At 38.3% G+C, this 24,978-nt stretch overlaps 1 protein-coding gene across 3 annotated transcripts in view; it reads left to right on the top strand.

Annotated features, from left to right (window-relative positions):
- LOC133616582 (forkhead box protein J3-like) overlaps positions 1–24,978 on the top strand; it is a 202,263-nt gene that overhangs the window by 141,301 nt on the left and 35,984 nt on the right. For all 3 annotated transcript variants that reach the window (XM_061976052.2, XM_061976044.2, XM_061976036.2), the window contains 3 exons: positions 9,082–9,183; positions 13,562–13,705; positions 21,792–22,002. In XM_061976052.2, coding sequence (XP_061832036.1) covers positions 9,082–9,183; positions 13,562–13,705; positions 21,792–22,002 — 457 coding nt within the window. The remainder of the gene's footprint in view (positions 1–9,081; positions 9,184–13,561; positions 13,706–21,791; positions 22,003–24,978) is intronic.

Here is a 24,978-nt window from a genome sequence, read left to right as displayed (position 1 = left end):
CCAAAAGCGCATTGGTGAGGTCACACACTGATGTTGGTCGAGAAGGCCTGGCTCCCGGTCTCCGTTCTAATTCATCCCAAAGGTGTCAGGACTCTGTGCAGGCCAGTCAAGTTCATCCACACCAGACTCTGTTATCCATGTCTTTATAGACCTCGCTTTGTGCACTGGTGCACAGTCATGTTAGAAGAGGAAGGGGCCCGCTCCAAACTGTTCCCACAAGGTTGGGAGCATGGAATTGTCCAAAATGTTTTGGTATCCTGGAGCATTCGAAGTTCCTTTCACTGGAACTAAGGGTCCAAGCCCAACTCCTGAAAAACAAGCCCACACCATAATTCCTCCTCCACCAAACATTTCGAAATGTACCATTCTCCTGGCAACCACTGCATCCCACGCTTTGCATTGGACTTGGTGATGTATGGCTTAGATGCAGCTGCTCGGCCATAGAAACCCATTCCATGAAGCTCTCTGCGTACTGTACGTGGGCTAATTGGAAGGTCACACAACGTTTGGAGCTATGTAGCAACTGACTGTGCAGAAAGTCTTTGCACTATGTGCTTCGGCCTCCGCTGACCCCTCTCTGTCAGTTTACGTGGCCTACCACTTCGTGGCTGAGTTGCTGTTGTTCCGAAATTCTTCCATTGTCTTATAATAAAACCCACAGTTGACTTTGGAATATTTAGGAGCGAGAAAATTTCACGACTGGATTCGTTGCACAGGTGGCATCCTATGACAGTTCCACGCTGGAAATCACTGAGAGCGGCCCATTCTTTCACAAATGTTTGTAGAAACAGTCTCCATGCCTAAGTGCTTGATTTTATACACCTGTGGCCGGGACAAGTGATTAGGACACCTGATTCTCATCGTTTGGATGGGTGGCCAAATACTTTTGGCAATATAGTGTACATACTAGAAGAGTCAGTAATATAAAACATTTAACTATTAAAAATAGTAAATACATAAAATACTTTAGAGCAAATAAAATAGACTAAAAATCACACAACTCACACGCTGGTTTAAAAGCCAAAGAGTAAAAATATGTTTTAAGATGTGATTTAAAACTCATTAAAGAGGGAGACGTCCGAATAGCAAGACGAATATTGTTCCAAAGTTTTGGAGCCACAGCAGAAAGTGCACGATCACCTCTGGATTTTAAACGCCACCCCAAAAGAGACAAGCGGTAGAAAATGGATGGATGGATGGATGTTCTACACTTTATTAACTGATGATGCAGCAAGATTAGTTTTTTTGTTTTGCTTATCAAAAATACCAAAATATCTGCTTGTCACCTTGATTTACAATTTCAATGCAAGTCGGTATCTGTTAGTAAAAAATATAATAATCAAAAAGGGTGAATATAAATATTCATACATATTCACTGTTACAAGCGACCCTCGGAGGGCAGACATATTTGCATTTTGGCTCTCAATAAAAACAAGTTTGACGGACACCCTGTGAAAATCCTGCAGCTTGTTAGGTGATGAAGAAAATCTGCTGTGAAATACAGTAAAATACCTTGGACTTGTTCTTGGTTCATTCAGCCATTGGATGAATTCAAAAATTGTGATTGAGTGAACCTGCAAAATTCGAAGAAGCACTTAAAGGGCGAGGGACAAAAAGAAGGCTGAATTGTACAAAAACCGAAGCATTTTTTCTAGGGATGTCCGATTATGGCTTTTTTTGCCGATATCCGATATTCCGATATTGTCCAACTCTTAATTACCGATACCGATATATACAGTTGTGGAATTAACACATTATTATGCCTAATTTGGACAACTAAATATGATGAAGATAAGGTCCTTTTTCAAAAAATTAATAAAATAAAATAAGATAAATAAAAAAATTAAAAAAATTCAATAAAAAAGAAAGTAAAACAATATAAAAAACAGTTACATAGAAACTAGTAATGAATGAAAATGAGTAAAATGAACTGTTAAATGTTAGTACTATTAGTGGACCAGCAGCACGCACAATCATGTGTGCTTACGGACTGTATCCCTTGCAGACTGTATTGATATATATTGATATATAATGTAGGAACCAGAATATTAATAACAGAAAGAAACAACCCTTTTGTGTGAATGAGTGTAAATGGGGGAGGGAGTTTTTTTGGGTTGGTGCACTAATTGTAAGTGTATCTTGTGTTTTTTATGTTGATTTAATAAAAAAAACAAAAAAAAAAAAACAAACGATATCGATAATAAAAAAAGGATACCAATAATTTCCGATATTACATTTTAAAGCATTTATCGGACATCTCTATTTTTTCACAGAAAATCTGATTTATCCGTTCCAGACACACTAAATTATTATATTTTTATAGGGAATAATGGAAGTTTTCCATTTGGAAAACAATGTGAAATACATAAAAATTATGAATGAAAGTGACCAATTAACATCACTTGTACCTTTAGGTAATACTTCTTTCTCTTGTCTGATTATGAAACGTTGAGGATATCTGTATTATGTGTATGCTAGCATGAACCATCAACAGGGTTTCCCTTTGATTGCCAAGATATATGTGGTGCTGTGGGCGTGGTCACTATGACGCCATCACATAATTTGCTATGATATCCATCCATCCATCCATTTTCTACCGCTTATTCCCTTCGGGGTTGCGGGGGGTGCTGGAGCCTATCTCAGCTACAATGATTTTTTATTTTTTATTTTTTTGTTCTGTCCAGCCACTCAGGCAAATCATATTGTTGATGTAGATGCCCATATCTGCTGTACATATTTATATTCATGTTTGGCACAGCCGGACCAAAGTAGGAGGGGATAGACAAAAGAAAAAAAAGGAAGACAGAGGGGGAAATTGCGGGGGACAACATCAGCAAATACGACATGTACAAATATGATACAAAAAATGATGGCAAAGAAGCAGTTAGTGAAGTAAATATTAATAACACAGAAATGAGAATGAACGCTATTGCACTACAAATAGAGCAATACGAATACCAATAGAAAGAGCACTATTGATAACGAATAATAATAATAATAATTACCTCAAATATCAACAATACAATTGTTTCAAATGCAACAATGCATATATGTAATGAAAAGTTGAATTACAAAAGAAAGCAGATAAATGGAGGACAGGCTGCATTTGGGCGAAAGGTGGGCTACACCCTGGACAAGTTGCCACCACATCGCAGAATCCAAATATATATTCATATATTACATATATATAGCCTATTATTAGCGCACTATTGACTAGTGATGCACCGGTAATTCGGCCGTAGCTCGCACAAAGCTGACGAAAAAGTCACATCGGGGTTGCATTCAGGCGGCATTGCCGTTTAGACTGACGTCACATTTGAAAAGATCCGATTCCAATCGGATTCGGACTCCCTCCTGATGTGGCCTGTGTCTGATGCAAAAAGATCAGATTTAAAGCACTTTGGAGCGTTTGGACTGGCAAAAAAAAAAACCTAATCTGTGTCACTTTCGGGCAAGAAAAATAGATTTGGTGTGCAGTGTAAACGAGGCCAAAGTTATGTTTAAGTTTCACTCTTGCATCTCATAGCACATAATTATGGTGCGTTCAAGGAACCTTGATTAAAGTTCGAACAGACAATTGTTTTTAAAAACGGAAGGCTTTACTCCCAGTAGATGCACTAATGACATCTACTCAATGTCTTTGATAATCTGCTGAAACGTTTCAGGGCGGGCTACTCGGCTGCTTCCAAATGGGAAAATATATTTTAAAAATATAATAATAATAATGTATTTATTTAATTTTTTTTATCCACTAATTATAATTATACACGAATCAGATAATCTCTTTGTTCCATTATAAAATAAATAGAAACATGACATATTTCTAATTATATTTAAGCGACAAAGGATAGTTTGTGTGATTATTAGAATCCGTTTTTGGTCTAGGTCTTTTTTTTTCTCAGGCATGTAATTTTTCCGTCTAAAGTCGGAATTCCGTCTTTTTTAATCTTGGGAAGAAAAAAAATTATCTCCCGTTTTTCCTTTTTTTTTTCCGACCCTAAATCAAGATTCGAGACGTAGTTTATATTACGCCGTAGTTGATTGGTCGATATGTTCCTTGTGACCAATCAGGACATCTGTTATGAATGATGACGTTAATAACGTCATCATTCATAATGGTTATTACCGCCATTTTCCATATGTAAACGATGTCGGTTCTCGAGAGAAAGGACGCTTTACGAGTAAAAGAAATTGATAAACATGTCAAAAATAAGTTTCGATGGAAAGGGAAATCACTGATACTGTTGGGAAGAAGGAAGTTACGACTTTGTTCGGTGATTTTATTCGGAAAATCGATCGTCCCGGAAAGGTTTTGTGCACGTGGTGTCATGATAATATTGACTATGGATCACGAGGTTTCAAGGCTTTGGAAGTACATGCGAAACGCCAAAAACATATCAAACAACTTGAAGCAAGGAAAACAAACTTTTCACTAGCTGGTACTTTTGGATGTCAACCGAAAGTGAGCAAACCTTACGGACTTCATCCTTTGTTTACATCGACAACTGTCGTAGACATCGAGAGGAAAGATCCACCCAAACAACCCACTTCAGTTGCAGACATGGTTGTTAATATTGAGGTAAGCTAAAAAATATTTGCTTGCGAAATACGCATGTTTGTTTTAAATATTAACCAATTATTGCTTTGCGAAATATAAATGTTTTTTTCTAAAAAATAAAAAGCCACGTGAAAATATATTATGAAATTACAGAAATTCAAAGAGTCGCATTATTGATTCCAGTTAACAATTTATTTGAAATAAATTTGCATATAATACTATTTTGTAATATTAAGTTCTTATGTAGTCTCTTGAAACAATATTGTCAGTGGTGTAACAATCTTGAAGGTAAATATTTTCACACTTGTTTCATGCAATATGTCAGTGTTCTCACATTATTATTATTTCCTATTTTCAAATATGAGTAAACAATACTAAACATGTTTAATTATTTTCATAAATGTATATCCTACTTTGGCGAAAAGAATGAAATGTTTACATTTGGTATTTTGTTATATTTATAACTAAACTTGTAGGCAATTAGGCATATACATTAAAACTGTGAATTGTTATTAGTGGTTATGTATTTTACAATTAATGCTACTTTCTGATAGCATATATCATGTAATAGTCTGAACTTTAAAATATATTTTGTATAATAATAAATCTTGGCAAACCTGTTACACCACTGATAAATTTTTTTTACCCCATATATACAATATCTGACTAATAATATGAAAGGAAATGTTATTTTAGTTTGCAAAGAAAGCGCATGTTAGGGCTCTCCGAGAAAGCTAATGTGTGAAATGAACTGAAGTAATGTGGTAATACTGTAAATAAACTGTAGATAATAACACTGATCAATGTGACACCTGTGGATGTGAAATGAACACAAGATGTAAATATTAGTGACTAAATACTGTTGGGACTGAACCATATACAGTGATTCATTAGGATAATTGGGTTATGTATGTTCTATTAATGATGTTTTCATGTCTTTAAACACTAAAATATTTTCTTCAAATGGTGCCGTCTTTGTTAATTTTAGCATGTAAAATTGGTGAAAAACCAGGAGCTTCGGGGGGCGTCTTCGTCCCCCAGACCCCCGGAAATTTTTTCAGTCTTTTTCATTGTGGTCAAATCACATGCCTGGACTAACAAATTCCGATAAAAAATGTACCGTATTTTTCGGACTATAAGTTGCAGTTTTTTTCATAGTGCGATTTATATATATGTTTTTTTTCCTTCTTTATTATGCATTTTCGGCAGGTGCGACTTATACTCCGGTGCGACTTATGCTTCTAAAAATACGGTATGCAAAACACAAATATCCACTGCAGAGGACAGCAATGTGTTGTGTGAACGGCTTGTGAAAAAATGCCAATCTATTTTTTTATTAATTTATTTATTTTTTAATTGTATTTTTTTTTCAACAAAATAATACACAATAATAACATAATAATACAATTTCAATTCCAAAACCAAACCCGGCCCAGCAACAGTCAGAATAGCAATCAACAGAGCAATTGAGAGGACACACAAACATGACACAAAACAATCCAAAAGTAGTCAAACAAAAATGAATAATGTCAACAACAGTATCAATATTAATAAGAATTACAACATAGCAGTGATTAGAAATCCCTCATTTACATGATCATCATAGCCATTTATAAAAAATAAAATAAAAACATTTAAAAAATGAACGATAATGTCACAGTGGCTTACACTTGCATCGCATCTCATAAGCTTGACAACACACTGTGTCCAATATTTTCCCCAAAGATAAAAAAAAAGTCATATTTTAGGTTCATTTAATAGTTAAAACAAATTTAAATAATGGATCCCATATTGCAATATATGACTCATTATTATCTAAACTAAATGCAGTTTTTTTCTACTGATATCATCTCCATAGCTTGTGTGTACCAGTCAGTATGTGATCTCTGTTTGAAAGAAGCTGACATATATGTTTTACCTGATGGATGTTGTACTGTTAATGCCCCCACTCGACATCTATTCCATAATTATCATCTCTTGAGACTGACAGAGTTCAATATTTATCACAATATTTATCTGTGAGAGTGGGCAACAACACCTCCAGTGCCATCTCCCTGAGCACCGGCTCCCCCCAGGGCTGCGTCCTGAGTCCACTGCTGTTCACGTTGATGACCCATGACTGCTGCGCCAGGTCCACTACTAACCACATTGTGAAGTATGCGGACGACACGACAGTAGTGGGCCTCATCCGTGACAACAATGACATGGACTACAGGGAGGAGGTGAAACATCTCGTTGACTGGTGCAGAATCAACAACCTGGTCCTGAATGTCAACAAGACCAAGGAGATCATCGTCGACTTCAGGAAGCAGCAGTCCAGCCACGCTCCAATCTACATCAACGGCACAGCGGTGGAGATGGTAAACAGAACGAAGTTCCCGGGGGTGCAGATAACTGACAATATAACCTGGTCCCTTTACACCGGAGCTCTTGTAAAAAGAGCTCAGCAGCTTATGCGCTTTTTGCGTCGGATAAAAAGAGCACAGCTCCCTCCCCCCATTCTCACCACATTCTACGGAGGCACTATAGAGAGCCTACTGACCAACAGCATCTCTGTCTGGACTGGAGCCTGCAGTGCCTCAGACTGGAAGTCTCTCCAGAGAGTGGTGAGGACGGCAGAAAAGATCATCAGGACTCCCCTTCCTCCTATCCAGGAGATCGCAAAAAGCCGCTGCCTGACCAGGGCTCAGAAATTCTGCAGAGACTCCTCCCACCCCCACCAAGGACTGTTTTCACTGCTGGACTCTAGAAAGAGGTTCCGCAGCCTCTGAAGCAGAACCTCCAGGTTCTGTAACAGCTTCTTCCCTCAGGTCGTAAGACTCTTGAACGCATCATAATTAAATTATCCCCTCAACTCCCCCCAAAATGGATTAACTCGCTGGAATAAAAAAGACAATATAACATACATCCATAAACGTGGACGCATGTGAAAAAGTTCAATATATTTATCTGTACAGTAATCTATTTATTTATTTATTTATTTATTTATACATATTTATATATATATTTATTTATTTTATATATATATATATATATATATATATATTATTTATATATATTTATTTATTTATATATGCACCTTTTTGCTTTTTTATCCTGCACTACCTGTCAGGCTTGTCCCTGACAGTTTGGTCAAGTTTTAGTTTTTCCTCTGTCATTTTCTGTCAGCGCTTTTATTTTGTCTTCATTTCCTGATTGTCTCCCTGAGTGCTGCTTCCCCTCAGCTGTGGCTGATTGGCACCTGGCCACACCTGGTGTCAATCAGCCAGCTGCTACTTAAACCTGCCTTCCCCTCCAGTCAGTGCCAGATTATTGTCATTCTCATTGTCGCTAATACTTGTTGTCACTACTACCTGTCATAATACTTGTCGTCGTAGCTCTGTCTACTTTTGTTCACTCTGCTCATGTCATAGTTCCTTCGTGTCACAGTAAGTGTTTTTGTTTCTTGTCCACAGTTAGCCTTTGAGCTATTTTAGTTTATAGCCAAGTTTGTTCTCCGCCTTGTGCACGCCTTTTGTTTGTACCCTTTTGTTTGTTTTTGGTTATAGTGTAACCAAATTAAATCATGTTTTCTCACTCAATGCCTGCCATCATCTCTGCATCTTGGGGTTCGTCACCAACAAACTCTGACACTACCATGAGCTTATGTAACGAAATTTCGTTCTTATCTGTGCTGTAAAGTTCAAATTTGAATGACAATAAAAAGGAAGTCTAAGTCTACAATACTTGTCGAACCTATCAAGTCATCCACAGGCTGAATCTCAGGCTCTGTAGCTTGGTTCCTATCTACCGTCCCCGGCATGCCCACAACTCTCGTAACTTTGACCTGATATCAGGTAAACATCGTCTACTGGCTTGTACTGCTCGAAGTGTTGTATGCAGGGGACCAAAGATCTGGAACCAGCTTGATGAGAGCCTCAGGATGATGTATTCATTCTCCAACTTCAAAAATAAACTGGAATCATACCTATTAACCACCTATCTCTAATGCCTCATGTGGGGTAGACTACTGTTGGGTTGTGCTTGGTTGAATGAATGTATGTATGTATGTATGTGTATGCTTGCTTTAGTACTATTATCTTGTGTTTATCATACAGCGTTTTTGTGCTTGACACCATGTTTCAGCATTCCATGCATATACTGACCTCTGGACCCCCTGCTAAAAGCTTCTTCTAGCTTATCTGGGGGACCCTTTCACTTACCACCATCCTTAAATGGATATTCACTACTGTTGTAATTGTAATATGGTATTGTGAATGAACTTGAAACTAAACTATAAAACTGTTGTGTGGCCAATTTTATGATACGTACTGTACAAACAGCCAACTAGTCCCTTTACTTTTAATGTTGTTGTTACTACCCACAAGTATATACCAAACAATTATGCACTGCATGCAATCTGTCAACATATCACAAACAGCTTTATTTCTTCCAACGTGTGTGTCATGTTTCTCAAACAAGCTCCATTATTGTCATGAAGACTCGCAAGGAATAATATACTTTATTGCTTTCGCTCGTCGCAGGCATCAACTCCTTACAGCCTCGAGTCGGAGTCTCTGCGCATGGACTGCATCATGTCAGGTGGAGCGTCCCCCACTCTGGCCATCAATGCTGTGACAAACAAGGTAGGACAGTGAACACACCATATCAAAAAGCATCAAATGTGTCCCTATAAATGACTCATCAATCATATTCAAAAGCCATAGAGCTTGTTTTGTCGATGGAAATGCTTTCAAGTAATTAAACTTACTGAAAGAGTGGGTTCCTAGGAAATAGTTCACCCAACATACACAAATAGGACTGCACAGTTCATCAAAATGTAATCACGATCATGATTAAATAATGCCACAATTAAATAAGGCCGATCATCGGCGAAATAAACAATTAAAAAGGAGGCCCCGCTGCACATCAAATCAAGCACTTTCACAGCAGCGGTCACAGAAAAGCGAAAACGGCTCTTATTGAACCGCCGCCCGTCCATGCCACGGGCCATTGTGTAGGTGCACAGAGCTCCAAGACCACCCCGACCACATCCCCGACAAGCATTAAAGGGCATTCATTTTCCTTACCTATCTATTTTTGTGTAATCAGGATCTCCATAAGTCCCGGAAATTTGTTGACAAAGTGGTGACCCTCGCCCCATCTTTGTTTGTGAATGACTGCGCATTTCATGGAATCTACTTTTATACCCAATCATGGCACCCACCTGTTCCCAATTTGCCTGTTCACCTGTGGGATGTTCCAAATAAGTGTTTGATGAGCATTCCTCAACTTTATCAGTATTTATTGCCACCTTTCCCAACTTCTTTGTCACGTGTTGCTGGCATCAAATTCTAAAGTTAATGATTATTTGCAAAAAAAAATTGGGAGACAAGTCTGGACTGTAGGCGGGCCAGGAAAGTACCCGCACAATTTTTTTTAATACGTGCTGAATGTGGCTTGGCATTGTCTTGCTGAAATAAGCAGGGGCGTCCATGAAAAAGACGGCGCTTAGATGGCAGCAAATGTTGTTCCAAAACCTGTATGTACCTTTCAGCATTAATGGTGCCTTCACAGATGTGTAAGTTACCCATGCCTTGGGCACTAATGCACCCCCATACCATCACAGATGCTGGCTTTTGAACTTTGCGTCGATAACAGTCTGGATGGTTCGCTTCCCGGATGACACAATGTCGAATATTTCCAAAAACAATTTGAAATGTGGACTCGTCAGACCACAGAACACTTTTCCACTTTGCATGATCTCGGGCCCAGAAAAGCCGGTGGCGTTTCTGGATGTTGTTGATAAATGGCTTTTGCTTTGCATAGGAGAGCTTTAACTTGCACTTAGCGACCAACTGTATTTAGTGACAGTGGTTTTCTGAAGTGCTCCTGAGCCCATGTGGTGATATCCTTTAGAGATTGATGTCGGTTTTTGATACAGTGCCGTCTGAGGGATCGAAGGTCACGGTCATTCAATGTTGGTTTCCGGCCATGCTGCTTATCTGGAGTGATTTCTCCAGATTCTCTGAACCTTTTGATGATATTATGGACCGTAAATGTTGAAATCCCTAATTTTCTTGCAATTGCACTTTGAGAAACGTTGTTTTTAAACTGTTTGACTATTTGCTCACGCAGTTGTGGACAAAGGGGTGTACCTCTCCCCATCCTTTCTTGTGAAAGACTGAGCATTTTTTGGGAAGCTGTTTTTATACCCAATCATGGCATCCACCTGTTCCCAATTAGCCTGCACACCTGTGGGATGTTCCAAATAAGTGTTTGATGAGCATTCCTCAACTTTATCAGTATTTATTGCCACCTTTTCCAAATTCTTTGTCACGTGTTGCTGGCACCAAATTCTAAAGTTAATGATATATTTGCAAAAAAAAAAAAATGTTTATCAGTTTGAACATCAAATATGTTGTCTTTGTAGCATATTCAACTGAATATGGGTTGAAAATGATTTGCAAATCATTGTATTCCGTTTATATTTACATCTAACACAATTTCCCAACTCATATGGAAACGGGGTTTGTACAAGGCCACTGAGCAGGTTAAATTTATCTTTTGGCCATAATAGTGCAGCCCATTGTGCAGATGACCTTCTAGCTTTGTCCAACAGATTGGCCTTCAAATTGAATTTAGGCTTCATTTGTCAAATAACATTGACATACGGACGGAGAAAACCAAAAGGATACATTTAAAAGAATAAACTTGTTTTTTTTAGGTACAATACATACAGATTGCAATTCATCCAATGTATCTTTCTTTAAAAATAATGCTTGTTTTATGAATCTTCACTTTCACGCTTGACCTCACGCAATAAAACGCTCATAACGTCCGAGAGGCTGACCTGGGCGTGAGCATTTGTGTGAGGGTCAGAGGTCACACAGGGAGGGTGTGTGGTACATGACACCTGACCTCCATCAAAGAGAGCGTCACCTCTCACAGCACATCCAGTGTTTGGACCTGCTGTGAAACTCTTTCCATCTTCCTTTTCTTGACTCACACTTTCCACCAGTTCTGGAACCTTTCAGGTGTTGGTAGAGGATTGTTGTGCAGGTCATTAAGTAAAAGAAAAACATGCCTATTCCATTAAGTACATCCAAAAACATGCCTGCTAGGTTAATTGGAAACATACACTTTGTGTGTGTGCGTTTTGACACACTCAACATCATGCGCCTCGGCTCTGTAGTCACCGCAGCAGATGAAAGAACGGCACCCTTACTTTTCAAAGGCAGTATAGTACCGATTTCAATCAATTAGTATCGCAGTACTTTATTAGTACCGGTATACCGGACAACCCTAGTCCCAACAGACATCCACTGATTTTGGCATGTGAAAACATTGTCTGTGCTTCATCTAGTGCACGGGTCGCCAACCCGCGGCTCTAGAGCCGCATGCGGCTCTTTAGCGCCGCCCGAGTGGCTCTCTGGAGCTTTTTTAAAAATGAATGAATAATGGAAAAAGATGAGGGAAAAAAAAAAATGTTTTGTTTTAATATGGTTTCTGTAGGAGGACAAACATGACACAAACCTCCCTAATTGTTATAAAGCACACTGTTTGTATTAAACAGGCTTCACTGATTCGAGTATTTGGTGAGCAACGTTTTGTTCTAGTAATTTTGGCGGTCCTTGAACTCACCGTAGTTTGTTTACATTTATAACTTTCTCCGACTTTCTAACACGTGTTTTATGCCACTTCTTTTTCTGTCTCATTTTGTCCACCAAACTTTTAACGTTGTGCGTAAATGCACAAAGGTGAGCTTTGTTGATGTTATTGACTTGTGTGGAGTGATAATCAGACATATTTGGTCACTGCATGACTGCAAGCTAATCGATGCTAACATGCTATTTAGGCTAGCTATATGTATATATTGCATCATTATGCCTCATTTGTAGGTATATTTGAGGTCATTTAGTTTCCTTTAAGTCATCTTAATTCAATGTATATCTCATGACACACTATCTGTATGTAATATGGCTTTTAATTTTTTGCGGCTCCAGACAGATTTTTTTTGTATTTTTGGTCCAATATGGCTCCTTCAACATTTTGGGTTGCCGACCCCTGATCTAGTGGGAAAGTTGGTTGATTATAGTACTGTTAATTAAAACCTTAAATATCAAGAAAAAATATTTGAATGAAGTTAAACATGTAAAAATGTTTCAAATGATGAATCTCTTAATATTTTTTAACTGCAAAGATTTTGTATTGAAATTATTCCATTTGAAGACTTTGTTTCAGTCACCATTTAGAAACATTTGTTCAAAATGACTTACCGGTACTAACATTACTAATATTTATGCTATATCTTGACTAAACTAATACAGTAGGACCGATGTGTGAATATAAAGTCATTGAAAAATAGGTTCTCAACGTAACGTGCTTTGTGTCACTCGAAAAAAAGTGCCATATAAATCTTAATCCATTATTAATATTAACATTTTCTCCACAAAAACTTTGATCACCAAAGGGATCATTTTTATGAACAGTCTTTTAATTGTGTAAACGGAATTGGATATTGGAAAATAACAGAGCTGATTTGACTCGGTGTTTGTAATGTGTTTGAGAAAATGGCGGATTGCTTCCCGATGTGACGTCACGTTGTGACGTCATCGCTCCGAGAGCGAATAATAGAAAGGCGTTTAATTCGGCAATATTCACCCATTTAGAGTTCGGAAATCGGTTAAAAAAATATATGGTCTTTTTTCTGCAACATCAAGGTATATATTGACGCTTACATAGGTCTGGTGATATTGTTCCCCTTTAAGATATTTGACTGAGTGAAGAGCTGCAACAGTCTCAATCTGAGGTTTAGCTTTGTCTGAACAATTAAATGTAGCCAAAGGACATTCCTGACACTTAAGCCAAACAAGAAAATCCATGATTCAACACCATCCTGCAGGCTTTCCTCATATACGGAATTTGTGACAGTCATATTGCAATGCAATCCACGTTGTCTCTCGCTCTAAAAGCCTCCACTCTTTGCTACAGTCAGAGCTATGTGATGTGTGTCCATTGCAGGTAGCTTTGTACAACCCAGAAGCAGAGGACTGTGAGAGTCCCGGGAGTCTTGGTGGCAGCCTGAGCAACAGCCTGTCTGAGCAGAGCATGGCGTCCGTCAACCTCAACAACATGACCTCCACCGTCGGCGGCGGCTTCACACCCGTAAGACATTTTTTGGTGTGTTCTAAAAGATTTGGAATATTCCAACAAGTTCAATTCAGTTCAGTTGAGATTTAGTTGATTTCCAACATGCATACGATACAATGTAATGCATCACATATTTCCAGTTGTTTCATTACAGCACGTCCGAAAAGGAGTAGGAAGAGAGCTTATTTAATCCTACCCATTTTCATACCATAGCAATTGTATCCCATTTCCTTGTTCTCTGTAGCTTGCCTCAGTTCTCAAAAATCTTAGAGAAACTATTTAACTCTCGACTTGAATCTTTGAAGCATCATATAATGACGGTCAGTATGGCTTTAGGTCGAAACGAACAACCTCAATGGCGATAACTGAAGCTATTGAGGAAATTACTAATGCACTGGAGCATAAAAGATATGCAGTTGGTATTTTTATTGATCTAAAGAAAGCCTTTGATACCATTAATCATTCAATTCTACTAGATCAAATGGGAAGATATGGAATTAGGGGGCTGGCTGGTGACTGGTTAAAAAGTTATTTAACAGGGAGGGTACAGTTTGTTAAAATGGGTACATTTTGTCAGAACTTGGACTGTGGAGTTTTTGTTTTCCCGAGATGCAAGTGAACTTGGATCAGACATGGCTTGAAGGTGGGTACATGCTTTATTTTAAAACACTAACAAACTACAAAAGAGAAGCAAACAAAAGGTGCGCACAATGGCGGAGGTAAAAAACTTGGCGAATGAAAACAAAACTTGCTCTAAGGCAGAAACTGTGAACACGAAATAAATACACTTACTGTGGCTTGATACGAGAGGATAGCAGGGTTAGAAAAGATATGACACCAGGATGAACAACAGAAAATGAAAAGCTTAAATAACACAGACATGATTAACAACAGGTGCGTGACTCAAAACAGGTGCGTGACATGACAGGTGAAAACTAATGGGTTGCTATGGTGACAAACAAGAGTGCATAATGAGTCCAAACGTGGAACAGGTGAAACTAATGGGTAACCATGGAAACAAGACAAGGGAGTGAAAAGCCAGAAACTAAAGAGTCAATAACTAAACAAAACAAAACATGACTAAAACAAAACATGATTACACAGACATGACACATTTTTATCTGATACTCTTGGCATTGCTTGTGGTGTCCCCCAAGGGTCCGTGTTGGGGCCAAAACTGTTTAATGTATATATTAATGATATGTTTAATACATACCGCGACCCCAAAAGGGAATAAGCGGTAGAAAATGGATGGATGGATGGATGTTTAATACATCCAAAGTACTGAAATTTATACTATTTGCAGACGACACAAATATATTCTACAGTAGTGATGACTATAATGAGCTCATAAATACAGTAAACACAGAGCTAAACATAGTAAAAAAAAATGGATGGACACAAATAAATTATCTTTGAATATAAATAAAACTAAGATAGTGATGTTTGGAAATCGCAACATAACATCTGAACAGAAAATAAGTATTGATGGTACTCAAATTGAAATCGTAAATGAGAATACATTTTTGGGAGTAATAATTGATAGTAAACTATCATGGAAAGACACATTAAAACAAAAATCTCCAAAAGCCTCTCAATTATAAACAAAGCAAAACTATACCTCAATGAAAATGCACTCCGTACTCTATACTGCACCTTGGTACTGCCATACCTTACATACTGCGTTGAAGTATGGGGGAATACTTACCACAACACAATTCATCCTCTGATCATATTACAGAAAAGAGCAGTGTGGATCATTCACAACGTTGGTTATTTCGAACATACTCATAATCTGTTTATGCAATCAAAGTTGCTCAAATTTGATTACCTTGTTAAATATAATACATTAATAATCTTATATAAAGCGTTTAACAAATTATTGCCGCCTAATCTACAACGTTTTTTTATAAGACGAGTGCAGGCTCATAACTTAAGAGGCTTTGGATATTTCTTATTGCCGAGAGCTCAAACCACTCGTAAACGTTTTGTGTGTCTGTATGCGGAGTAAAACTATGGAACAAACTGGACTTACAGCACAAGCAATGCCAAACTATTAATTGATTTAATTTATACAAACATGGGGTCTGGTTCAAATATAGAGATGAGGGTCTTTAAATTGACCTGCTGTTGTACTCTGTCTCAAAGTGTTAACATGTGCTCAATGTTTCCTTACCATTATTGCCATGTTGTCTATTACCATTGTTGGTGTATTCATTATTCCTACATTGTTGATACAAATTATTGTTACAGTGTAATAATTATTGTTACCTGCGGTAATGCCACTATGATACAACATCTGTATTATAATCCTTGAACAAAGTAAGAGTGAAACTCATGTGAATAATCACTGAATGGAGAACTGGGGGTGGCATTAAATAAGTTATCTTCTTCCCACTCCCTTTCAGGCAAAACTGGACAGTCATGAATTACATACTATACATTACCTTTTGCACTATATTAATTCATAGTATTATTTGTTCTTTTTTATGTCATTGCATCAAATAAATAAATAAATGAATGAAATGAAAAAAAAACATAACAGTATATAAATAAATAATACATAAATAATATACCACAGCAAGTAAACACATATTAAATAACTAAACAATCTTTTTCTCAAAAAATAAATAAAAAAGGGTTCAAGATTTTTATCATAATTCTTGTTTTGTGTGCTTTGTGAACAGTCTCTTAAACTGAATCATATTGGTGCTTTGTTTGATTTCTTTGGTTAATCCATTCCATAATTGAATTCCACATACTGCTATACTAAAGGTTTTAAGTGTTGTACCAGCATACACATGTTTTAAATTGGATTTTCCTCTAAGGTTATATTTCTCCTCTTTCGTTGAGAAGAATTGTTGTACATTCTTGTGTAGCAGGTTATAGTTTGCTTTGTACATCAGTTTAGCTGTTTGCAAATGCACAACATCATTGAATTTCAATATTTTTGATTTAATAAATAAAGGGTTTGTATCTTCTCTATATCCAACATTATGTATTATTCTAATTGATCTTTTTTGTAACACCGTTATTGAATAAAGCGCACATTTGTAGTTTTTTCCCCATATTTCTACACAATAACTCGGATATGGTAACACTGTTGAGCAGTAAGAATATGAAGTCACATATAATCGAACCATGTATAAGTGTACAGTCGCGTTCAAAAGTTTACGTACACTTGTAAAGAACATAATGTCATGGCTTTCTTGACTTTCCAATCATTTATACAACTCTTATTTTTTTGTGATAGAGTGATTGGAGCACATACTTGTTGGTCACAAAAAACATTCATGAAGTTTGGTTCTTTTATGAATGTATTAGGGGTATACTAAAAATGTGACCAAATATGTTTTGAGGAGAAAAGGTGAGGCCTTTAATCCCAGGAACACCAAACCTACCGTCAATCATGGTGGTGGTAGTATTATTGTCTGGGCCTGTTTTGCTGCCAATGGAACTGGTGCTTTACAGAGAGTAAATGGGACAATGAAAAAGGAGGATTACCTCCAAATTCTTCAGGACAACCTAAAATCATCAGCCTGGAGTTTGGGTCTTGGGCGCAGTTGGGTGTTCCAACAGGACAATGACCCCAAACACACGTCAAAAGTGGTAAAGGAATGGCTAAATCAGGCTGGAATGAAGGTTTTAGAATTGCCTTCCCAAAGTCCTGTGTGGACAATGTGTGGACAATGCTGAAGAAACAAGTCCATGTCAGAAAACCAACAAGTTTAGCTGAACTGCACCAATTTTGTCAAGAGGAGTGGTCATAAATTCAACCAGAAGCTTGTGGATGGCTACCAAAAGTGCCTTATTGCAGTGAAACTTGCCAAGGGCCAAATATTAACATTGCTTTTGACCCAGCAGATTTGGTCACATTTTCAGTAGACCCCTAATAAATTCATAAAAGAACCAAACTTCATGAATGTTTTTTGTGACCAACAAGTATGTGCTCCAATCACTCTATCACAAAAAAATAAGAGTTGTAGAAATTATTGGAAAGTCAAGACAGCCATGACATTATGTTCTTTACAGGTGTATGTAAACTTTTGACCACGACTGTAAATGAGAGAAAATCCAAAATATATATGTAAACTTTTTGACCAGAACTGTACATGCTGAACCAAAGTCCACAATTTCATCTCTTTACTACTTAAAATGATGTTAGAATTATGTTGTTTACCGCCCTGCCTGACTTATTCATGTTGTTTTTAATATTTCAAGAAATATCACAGCAGCATAATCTCTCTGCAACTAACGACATCATTGCAATGCAGCCTGGTGGCCCTCAGGGTTGTCATATGTCTTTGGCTATTACGGTGGGGGGGGCAGACAGTCCCGAAACACGTAAACTAACACCGCATTAGCACAGACGGAGCAAAGCTGTTCATTATATTCCCCTTATAAGGGTCGCTCACCTTTTTAGCATCAATCACTTTTCCCCGCTCACCTCCACACCCGCGTGAGCAAAGGTCGGCGAATCTCATCTCGTTAACCTCTCATTTCACGAGGCTATCTTTTTGTTTTCCTCCTCCTTGCAACACCCCGTCTACCCTCTCGCACTCACCACCGCCGTCATTCCGCACCTCATCTGTGGTCCAGTTCCTGACTCGGGGCTCAGGGGTTAGTTGTGTCTAATTACCTGTTGTCGGTGATCCTCTCCTGACTTGACGGTGATTGCTGGTCGCAGAGAAGCTGGCAGACATCCTAGAAGTCCACCATTATCGGTGCTGGAGTGAGGAGGAGGGCTCATGCTAAGTGGCTTTTAATTTGAGAAGGGGATCAAAGCACAGCGCTTGCATTGGATGTTGAGGAAGATGACAGCTGGGATTAAGGGATGATGGAGAAGAAATGTATTGGTTGTGCTGTGTAATCCATCTATTAATTATTTTTGTACATTTTATTTAAATGAGCTTTTTCTTACTTGCACATTTTTTATTTGCAATGATAACTCATTGTAATTTATATAGCAACAGTTTTGCATTTTATATATATATATACATACATACATACATACATATATATAGGAGTTTATATATATATATATATATATATATATATATATATATATATATATATAAGCGGTAGAAAATGGATGGATGGATGGATATATATATACCGTATTTTTCGGACTATAAGTCGCAGTTTTTTTCATAGTTTGGTCGGGCTCCAGTGCGACTTATATATGTTTTTTTTCCTTCTTTATTATACATTTTCGGCAGGTGCGCCTTATGCTCCGGTGCGACTTATACTCCGAAAAATACAGTATATATATATATATATATATATATATATATATATATGTGTATATATACATATATATATATATATGTGTATATATACATATATATATAGTCAAGGTTTCTGTGGTTTATCCATTAAACAGTGCTCAATACCGGGGTTGAGCGGAATATATGTTAGGTCAGCAAAAAACACAGAGGCTATATCATCGCTACAAGCCTGTTTTGCAGGTTTCCCTGCTTGTCAGGGGATTTTTTTTATAATCCCTTTAAATTAAAATATCTGAAAAATATGTATTTTTGTTTTTTTGTATATATATATATATATATATATATATATATATATAAACGTTAGGTCAGGGAAAAAACACAGAGGCTATATCATCCCTACAAGCCTGTTTCACGGGTTTCCCTGCCCGTCAGGTAATATTATAATATCAGGGAAACCTGCGAAACAGGCTTGTCTGGATGTGATTTTACCTGACCTAACGTATATATATATATATATATATATATATATATATATATATATATATATATATATATATATGTATATATATATTTTTTGTTTCAAAATTAAATTTTTTTCAGATGTTTTAATTATATAGGGAGCATGTTTTTTTAAATACAAAAATAACAAAGTCTATTTATTTTTTTAGTAAAATAAAATAATTGCATCATGATTTTTCTTCAATGTTTCATATGTAAATAGGGAAAACAACGTGACATTTAGAGACAAATTAACTTTTCTCTGTGTTTTGGATGAAAAGAGGGGGAAACCCACTTTTATGTTACAGTCTTTTTATTGGTGTTATTTTAAAACAAACGATAACTTAAAACATATTTTTGTTCAAGTTTCAGATGATTCTTTTTTTTTTTGAATTCCCAAAATTTGGAGATACAACTGTTTGTTTTTGTGTTGTACATGACAAAAAATACCAACTTGGAAGATACATGCTTTTTATTGGATAATGATCATGTTCTTGTAATACAAAATATAACTAAAATAATTTTTGTTCAAGTATCAGATGATTTATTTTTCTAAATCACAAAATTAGAAAACAAAAAATATTTGTCTCATCTTTGGAGATGATTTTTTATTGGACAGTGATCATGTTTTTTTTAAAAACAAAACAACACACATTTACATTGTTTTCATGTTTTACATAAACACACAATTTGGAGACTTTTTCCCCCCTGTTTTGGATAAAACGGGCAATCTATACAACATTTTGAGGTACATGCTTTTTATTAAATAGTGACCATGTTTTAAAAAAATATATTGAAATATTAATATATTTCAAATAAAAACATCACACAATTTGGGGATAAAAAATATCTGTGTTTCGGATAAAAAGAGGGGGGGAAAAAAACAATACATAATTTTTATAGATAGTAATTATATTTGAAAAAAAACAACAACAAAAACAACCTAAATGGTAAAGGTAAATGGGTTATACTTTTATAGCGCTTTTCTACCTTCAAGGTACTGAAAGCACTTTGACACTATTTCCACATTCACCCATTCACACACTGATGGCGGGAGCTGCCATCAGGAGCAAGGGTGAAGTGTCTTGCTCAAGGACACAACGGACGTGACGAGGTTGGTAGAAGGTGGGGATCGAACCAGGAACCTGAGGATTCCTGGCACGGCCACTCTTCCATCGGCGCCATTTTTTTTTTTCATCCATCCATCCATCCATCTTCTTCCGCTTATCCGAGGTCGGGTCGCGGGGGCAGCAGCCTAAGCAGGGAAGCCCAGACTTCCCTCTCCCCAGCCACTTCGTCCAGCTCTTCCCGGGGGATCCCGAGGCGTTCCCAGGCCAGCCGGGAGACATAGTCTTCCCAGCGTGTCCTGGGTCTTCCCCGTGGCCTCCTACCGGTCGGACGTGCCCTAAACACCTCCCGAGGGATGCGATCGGGTGGCATCCTGACCAGATGCCCGAACCACCTCATCTGGCTCCTCTCCATGTGGAGGAGCAGCGGCTTTACTTTGAGCTCCCCCCGGATGACAGAGCTTCTCACCCTATCTCTAAGGGAGAGCCCTGCCACCCGGCGGAGGAAACTCATTTCGGCCGCTTGTACCCGTGATCTTGTCCTTTCGGTCATAACCCAAAGCTCATGACCATAGGTGAGGATGGGAACGTAGATCGACCGGTAAATTGAGAGCTTTGCCTTCCGGCTCAGCTCCTTCTTCACCACAACGGATCGATACAGCGTCCGCATTACTGAAGATGCCGCACCGATCCGCCTGTCGATCTCACGATCCACTCTTCCCTCACTCGTGAACAAGACTCCGAGGTACTTGAACTCCTCCACTTGGGTCAGGGTCTCCTCCCTTTTTTTTTTCATGTTTCGAATAAAAACATGTTTTTCCTCTGTTTCGGATTAAAAGCAAAACAATACAAACTTTAGAGTCACGTGCTTTTTATTGTATCGTCGGTCATGTTTTTAATCCAAATTCCCTAATATTTCAGGTACAATTTTAAGAAAAAAAATCTTTAAACAAAAAGGGATTTTTGTGCTTTATATGAACCAAAAAATGTAGTTACCGTATTTTTCGGAGTATAAGTCGCACCTGCCGAAAATGCATAATAAAGAAGGAAAAAAACATTATGCAACTTTCATAAACTATGAAAATAACTGCGATTTATAGTTCGAAAAATACGGTACATAATTTTACTTGCATAGTGATCAGGTTTTTAAATACACAGAAATGTAACCTTCAATAATACATTTTTATGTTCCGGGTAAAAGGGAAACGGTGTTTCACAAAATCTTGTTTCGGATTAAATGTTTGTTTACTATCCTGTTTTTGCCAAACTAACAACAGGAACTCCATTTTTTCTTTCTCTGCACCACAGGTCAGTAGCCACTCGGAGCCGTCGTCTCAGTCTCTGAGTCTCCAGCAGCCCCCTCAGCCTGTGCCGCCTCCCCCGCCCGCGCAGCCCCAGTACGGTCTGCCCGTCCCGGAGTCACGGGACAAGCACCTCTGCTTCTCGGACTTCGAGAACCTGAGCGCGTCCTTCCGCAGCCTGTATAAGTGCGTCTTCGAGCAGTCTTTCTCGCAGCAAGGTAGGTGTCAGCCCTCGCATTGTTGGCAGATTACACTTTTATCTGTCCGTGTTTGCTGCTCCGACGTCTGCACTTACACTCGTTCACAGAAGAACAGGAAGGCGGGGGGAAAAAAAAAAAAACACCCCTGCATGTCAAGCTTCCTGCACATAATTAACTGTCAAGCTTAAGCTCTTGAAATTGATGTGCAACTTTAATATTGCTTTCGCAGCACTGCATTAACCTCACAAACTCGCACACGCTACCCCTGCCTCTATTGTATTTTAATAAACAAACAATCTGCTGTTCCGCATATCTGCATTTTACGGCCCGCTCAGTCAAACGAGCACAGGCAATTAAGAACCAAGAATTCATCGGAAGGCGAGAAAAAAGACAAACGCATCTGCAGCTTTGATAGCAGCTAATTAGATTGCTTCTGAAGTTTGTGAAGCATCTTGCTAATTGCTTCCTGAAGCTTTCAGGTCACCCGGCCTCCTCCCACTTGGGCCTCCTCGCCAGCCCACCGCCCTCTGATAACATCCCCTCGTTCTCCCTCACTTCCTCCAGCGCCATGCATCCTCTTGTTTAGAGGAGATTGATGCGCTCTGCTGAGCTCCACGGCGGCTGCCTGGATTCTCCCTCTGACAAGGTCTCCTTCGATTTGTGCTCAGGCGTGCATATGCAGAACAGCTGATGATGGAATACCTCAACAAATAGACGACGAAGAACCCGTTTGATGGAGAAAATTGGGTCTAGGGAGATGCTGAGCACAAAAATACTGGGTACCACAAAAAAAAAGCATTATTGGCTTTATTTTAACAAAAAATCTTAGGGTACATTAAACATAACGTATTTTTCGGAGTATAAGTCGCACCGGAGTATAAGTCGCACCTGCCGAAAATGCATAATAAAGAAAGAAAAAAACATATATAAGTCACACTGGAATATAAGTCACATTTTTTGGGGAAATTTATTTGATAAAACCCATCACCAAGAATAAACATTTGAAAGTGAACGGCCAATGAAACACGACCATTTGCAGTGTTTCCCCCAGAATACTTGTTAGTTAAGGTGGTGTCTCTCCAGGGGGAAGAGTATGGCGTCACATTAGTGCCAAAAATCCGAGCGCATAAAAACTGATATCGCGCGCTGATTCTCCACTTTGTGCGCGCGCGCGACACCCTTTTGCGCGCGCGTGGTGCCTTTTTGCGCGCGCGCGACCCCTTTCTGCGCGCTCTCTGTGTACTCCTGGCATCTCTCCTCGCGCTGTCATGTTTCTTTTTGGCACTTTGGGGGCGGGTATGCTTAGACGGCCCTTCTTTCTGATTGGTCAGGCGAAAAATGCTGAAAAATGCTCAGAGCCAATCAGAAGTATAGCAGGGCGGGTCATCGTCAATATGTATCAAGATTTACGGAGGAAGAAGTGGATAAAAAAATGTCGCGTGCCGCTGATGAAGGTTATTTCATACCACATAAACACAATACAGGGTAATACAAAATGTGACCCAAATAAATAATAAGACAACAAACACCATAATCACATCTTTCAGCCAGAACTGGTCCACCAGCAATAACATACATTTTAAAATGTTAAAAATAGCTTTTAATAATGTATTCTGAAACAGTTTAAAATAATCAGAGAACTGACTAACACTGACCCTACACAACTATGTTGCACAATTAAGTCATTTTTTTAAAGCGAAAGAGGTAATTTCAACAGGTACAGCATCCTATGTCATATCTACATGTAATAAGATTTGTAACAAGGCAAACCGTTTGTAAATTGGTCGAAAATCGAGCAAGTTATGGTAATTTAATTAGTACATGTACCATTGACATCAATGTAATGATTGAGGCTAGATGTCTGAGGTAAGATGGCTACAACGTTGCTACACTGGAGAATGATTGGTCATATGCAAAATGCTCACAGCATTTTGCATAGGATACATGCAGAAAGGCACCGCGCGCGCAAAAAGGCACCACGCGCATGCAAAAGGGTGTCGCGCCCGCGCACGAAGTGGAGAATCACCGCGCGATAACAGTTTTTATGTGCTCGGATTTTTGGCACTAATGTGACGCCATAGAAGAGGGCGTCTAGACTAGACTACAGACTGTGGTGAAGTAGGCCGGCTTCGTCGCGTGAAGAAGCCTACAATTTTTGGTTGTGTTTTCCGCTCCGTAGGATGAATGTCCCATAACAAGAAGGTAGAGAAAAAGAAGAAGCTTATCGACTACGGTGTCGGCACGGACTACAAAGGCAGAATTTTTCAGGATTTATGCAGATCCCAAATACAGATCAGTAGGTACCAAAAGGTAGGAACAGTTAATATTAAAGTAATATTGCGAAAATAAACACCAGATAATATGTCTTACCTTATACACACACCATAATAATACTCGTATGTTGAAGCACATCAAGCGGTGCATCTTCATAGCTTACCAAAGCCGCACTATAAAATTTTTTGTTATATTTTTGAGCGCCGTGTGTAATGTTCTATATTTTCAATAGAACATATAGAATGTTGGTGTCGTTTACTTGAGTCATATTGCCATCATATTGCAGCCTACACGTATCTCTTATGTTTGACTGCCATCTACTGGTCACACTTATCATTACACCATGTACCAAATAAAATTGCTTTAAGGTGGGTAAGCAAAACCAGAATTACTCCGTACATTAAGTTATAAGGTGCACTGTCCAGTTTTAAGAAAAAAAATATGATTTTAAGTGCACCTTGTAGTCCGAAAAATACAGTATTTGTGACTATCTGTCACTTCATTTCGGTTTGTTTCCTTGTTTTTGTATTTACTTCCTGTCAGTGCTCTTATTTTGTTATATTTCCTGTTTGTTCCGCTGAGCACTGTTTTTTCCTCACCTGCCGTTGATTGGCAGCCGGTCCACACCTGCTGCCAATCAACATGTATCCTATTTATGCTTGGTCTCGAGCACTCCTCAGTGCTCGATGATAAACGGCAGCCATGCGAGTTCCTCACAGT

Source organism: Nerophis lumbriciformis, linkage group LG01 (genome assembly GCF_033978685.3).
Source record: "Nerophis lumbriciformis linkage group LG01, RoL_Nlum_v2.1, whole genome shotgun sequence".
NCBI classification, from domain to species: Eukaryota; Metazoa; Chordata; class Actinopteri; order Syngnathiformes; family Syngnathidae; genus Nerophis; species Nerophis lumbriciformis.
The sequence above is the reverse complement of the archived record's forward strand: the minus strand, read 5'-3'. Positions and strand labels throughout refer to the sequence as shown.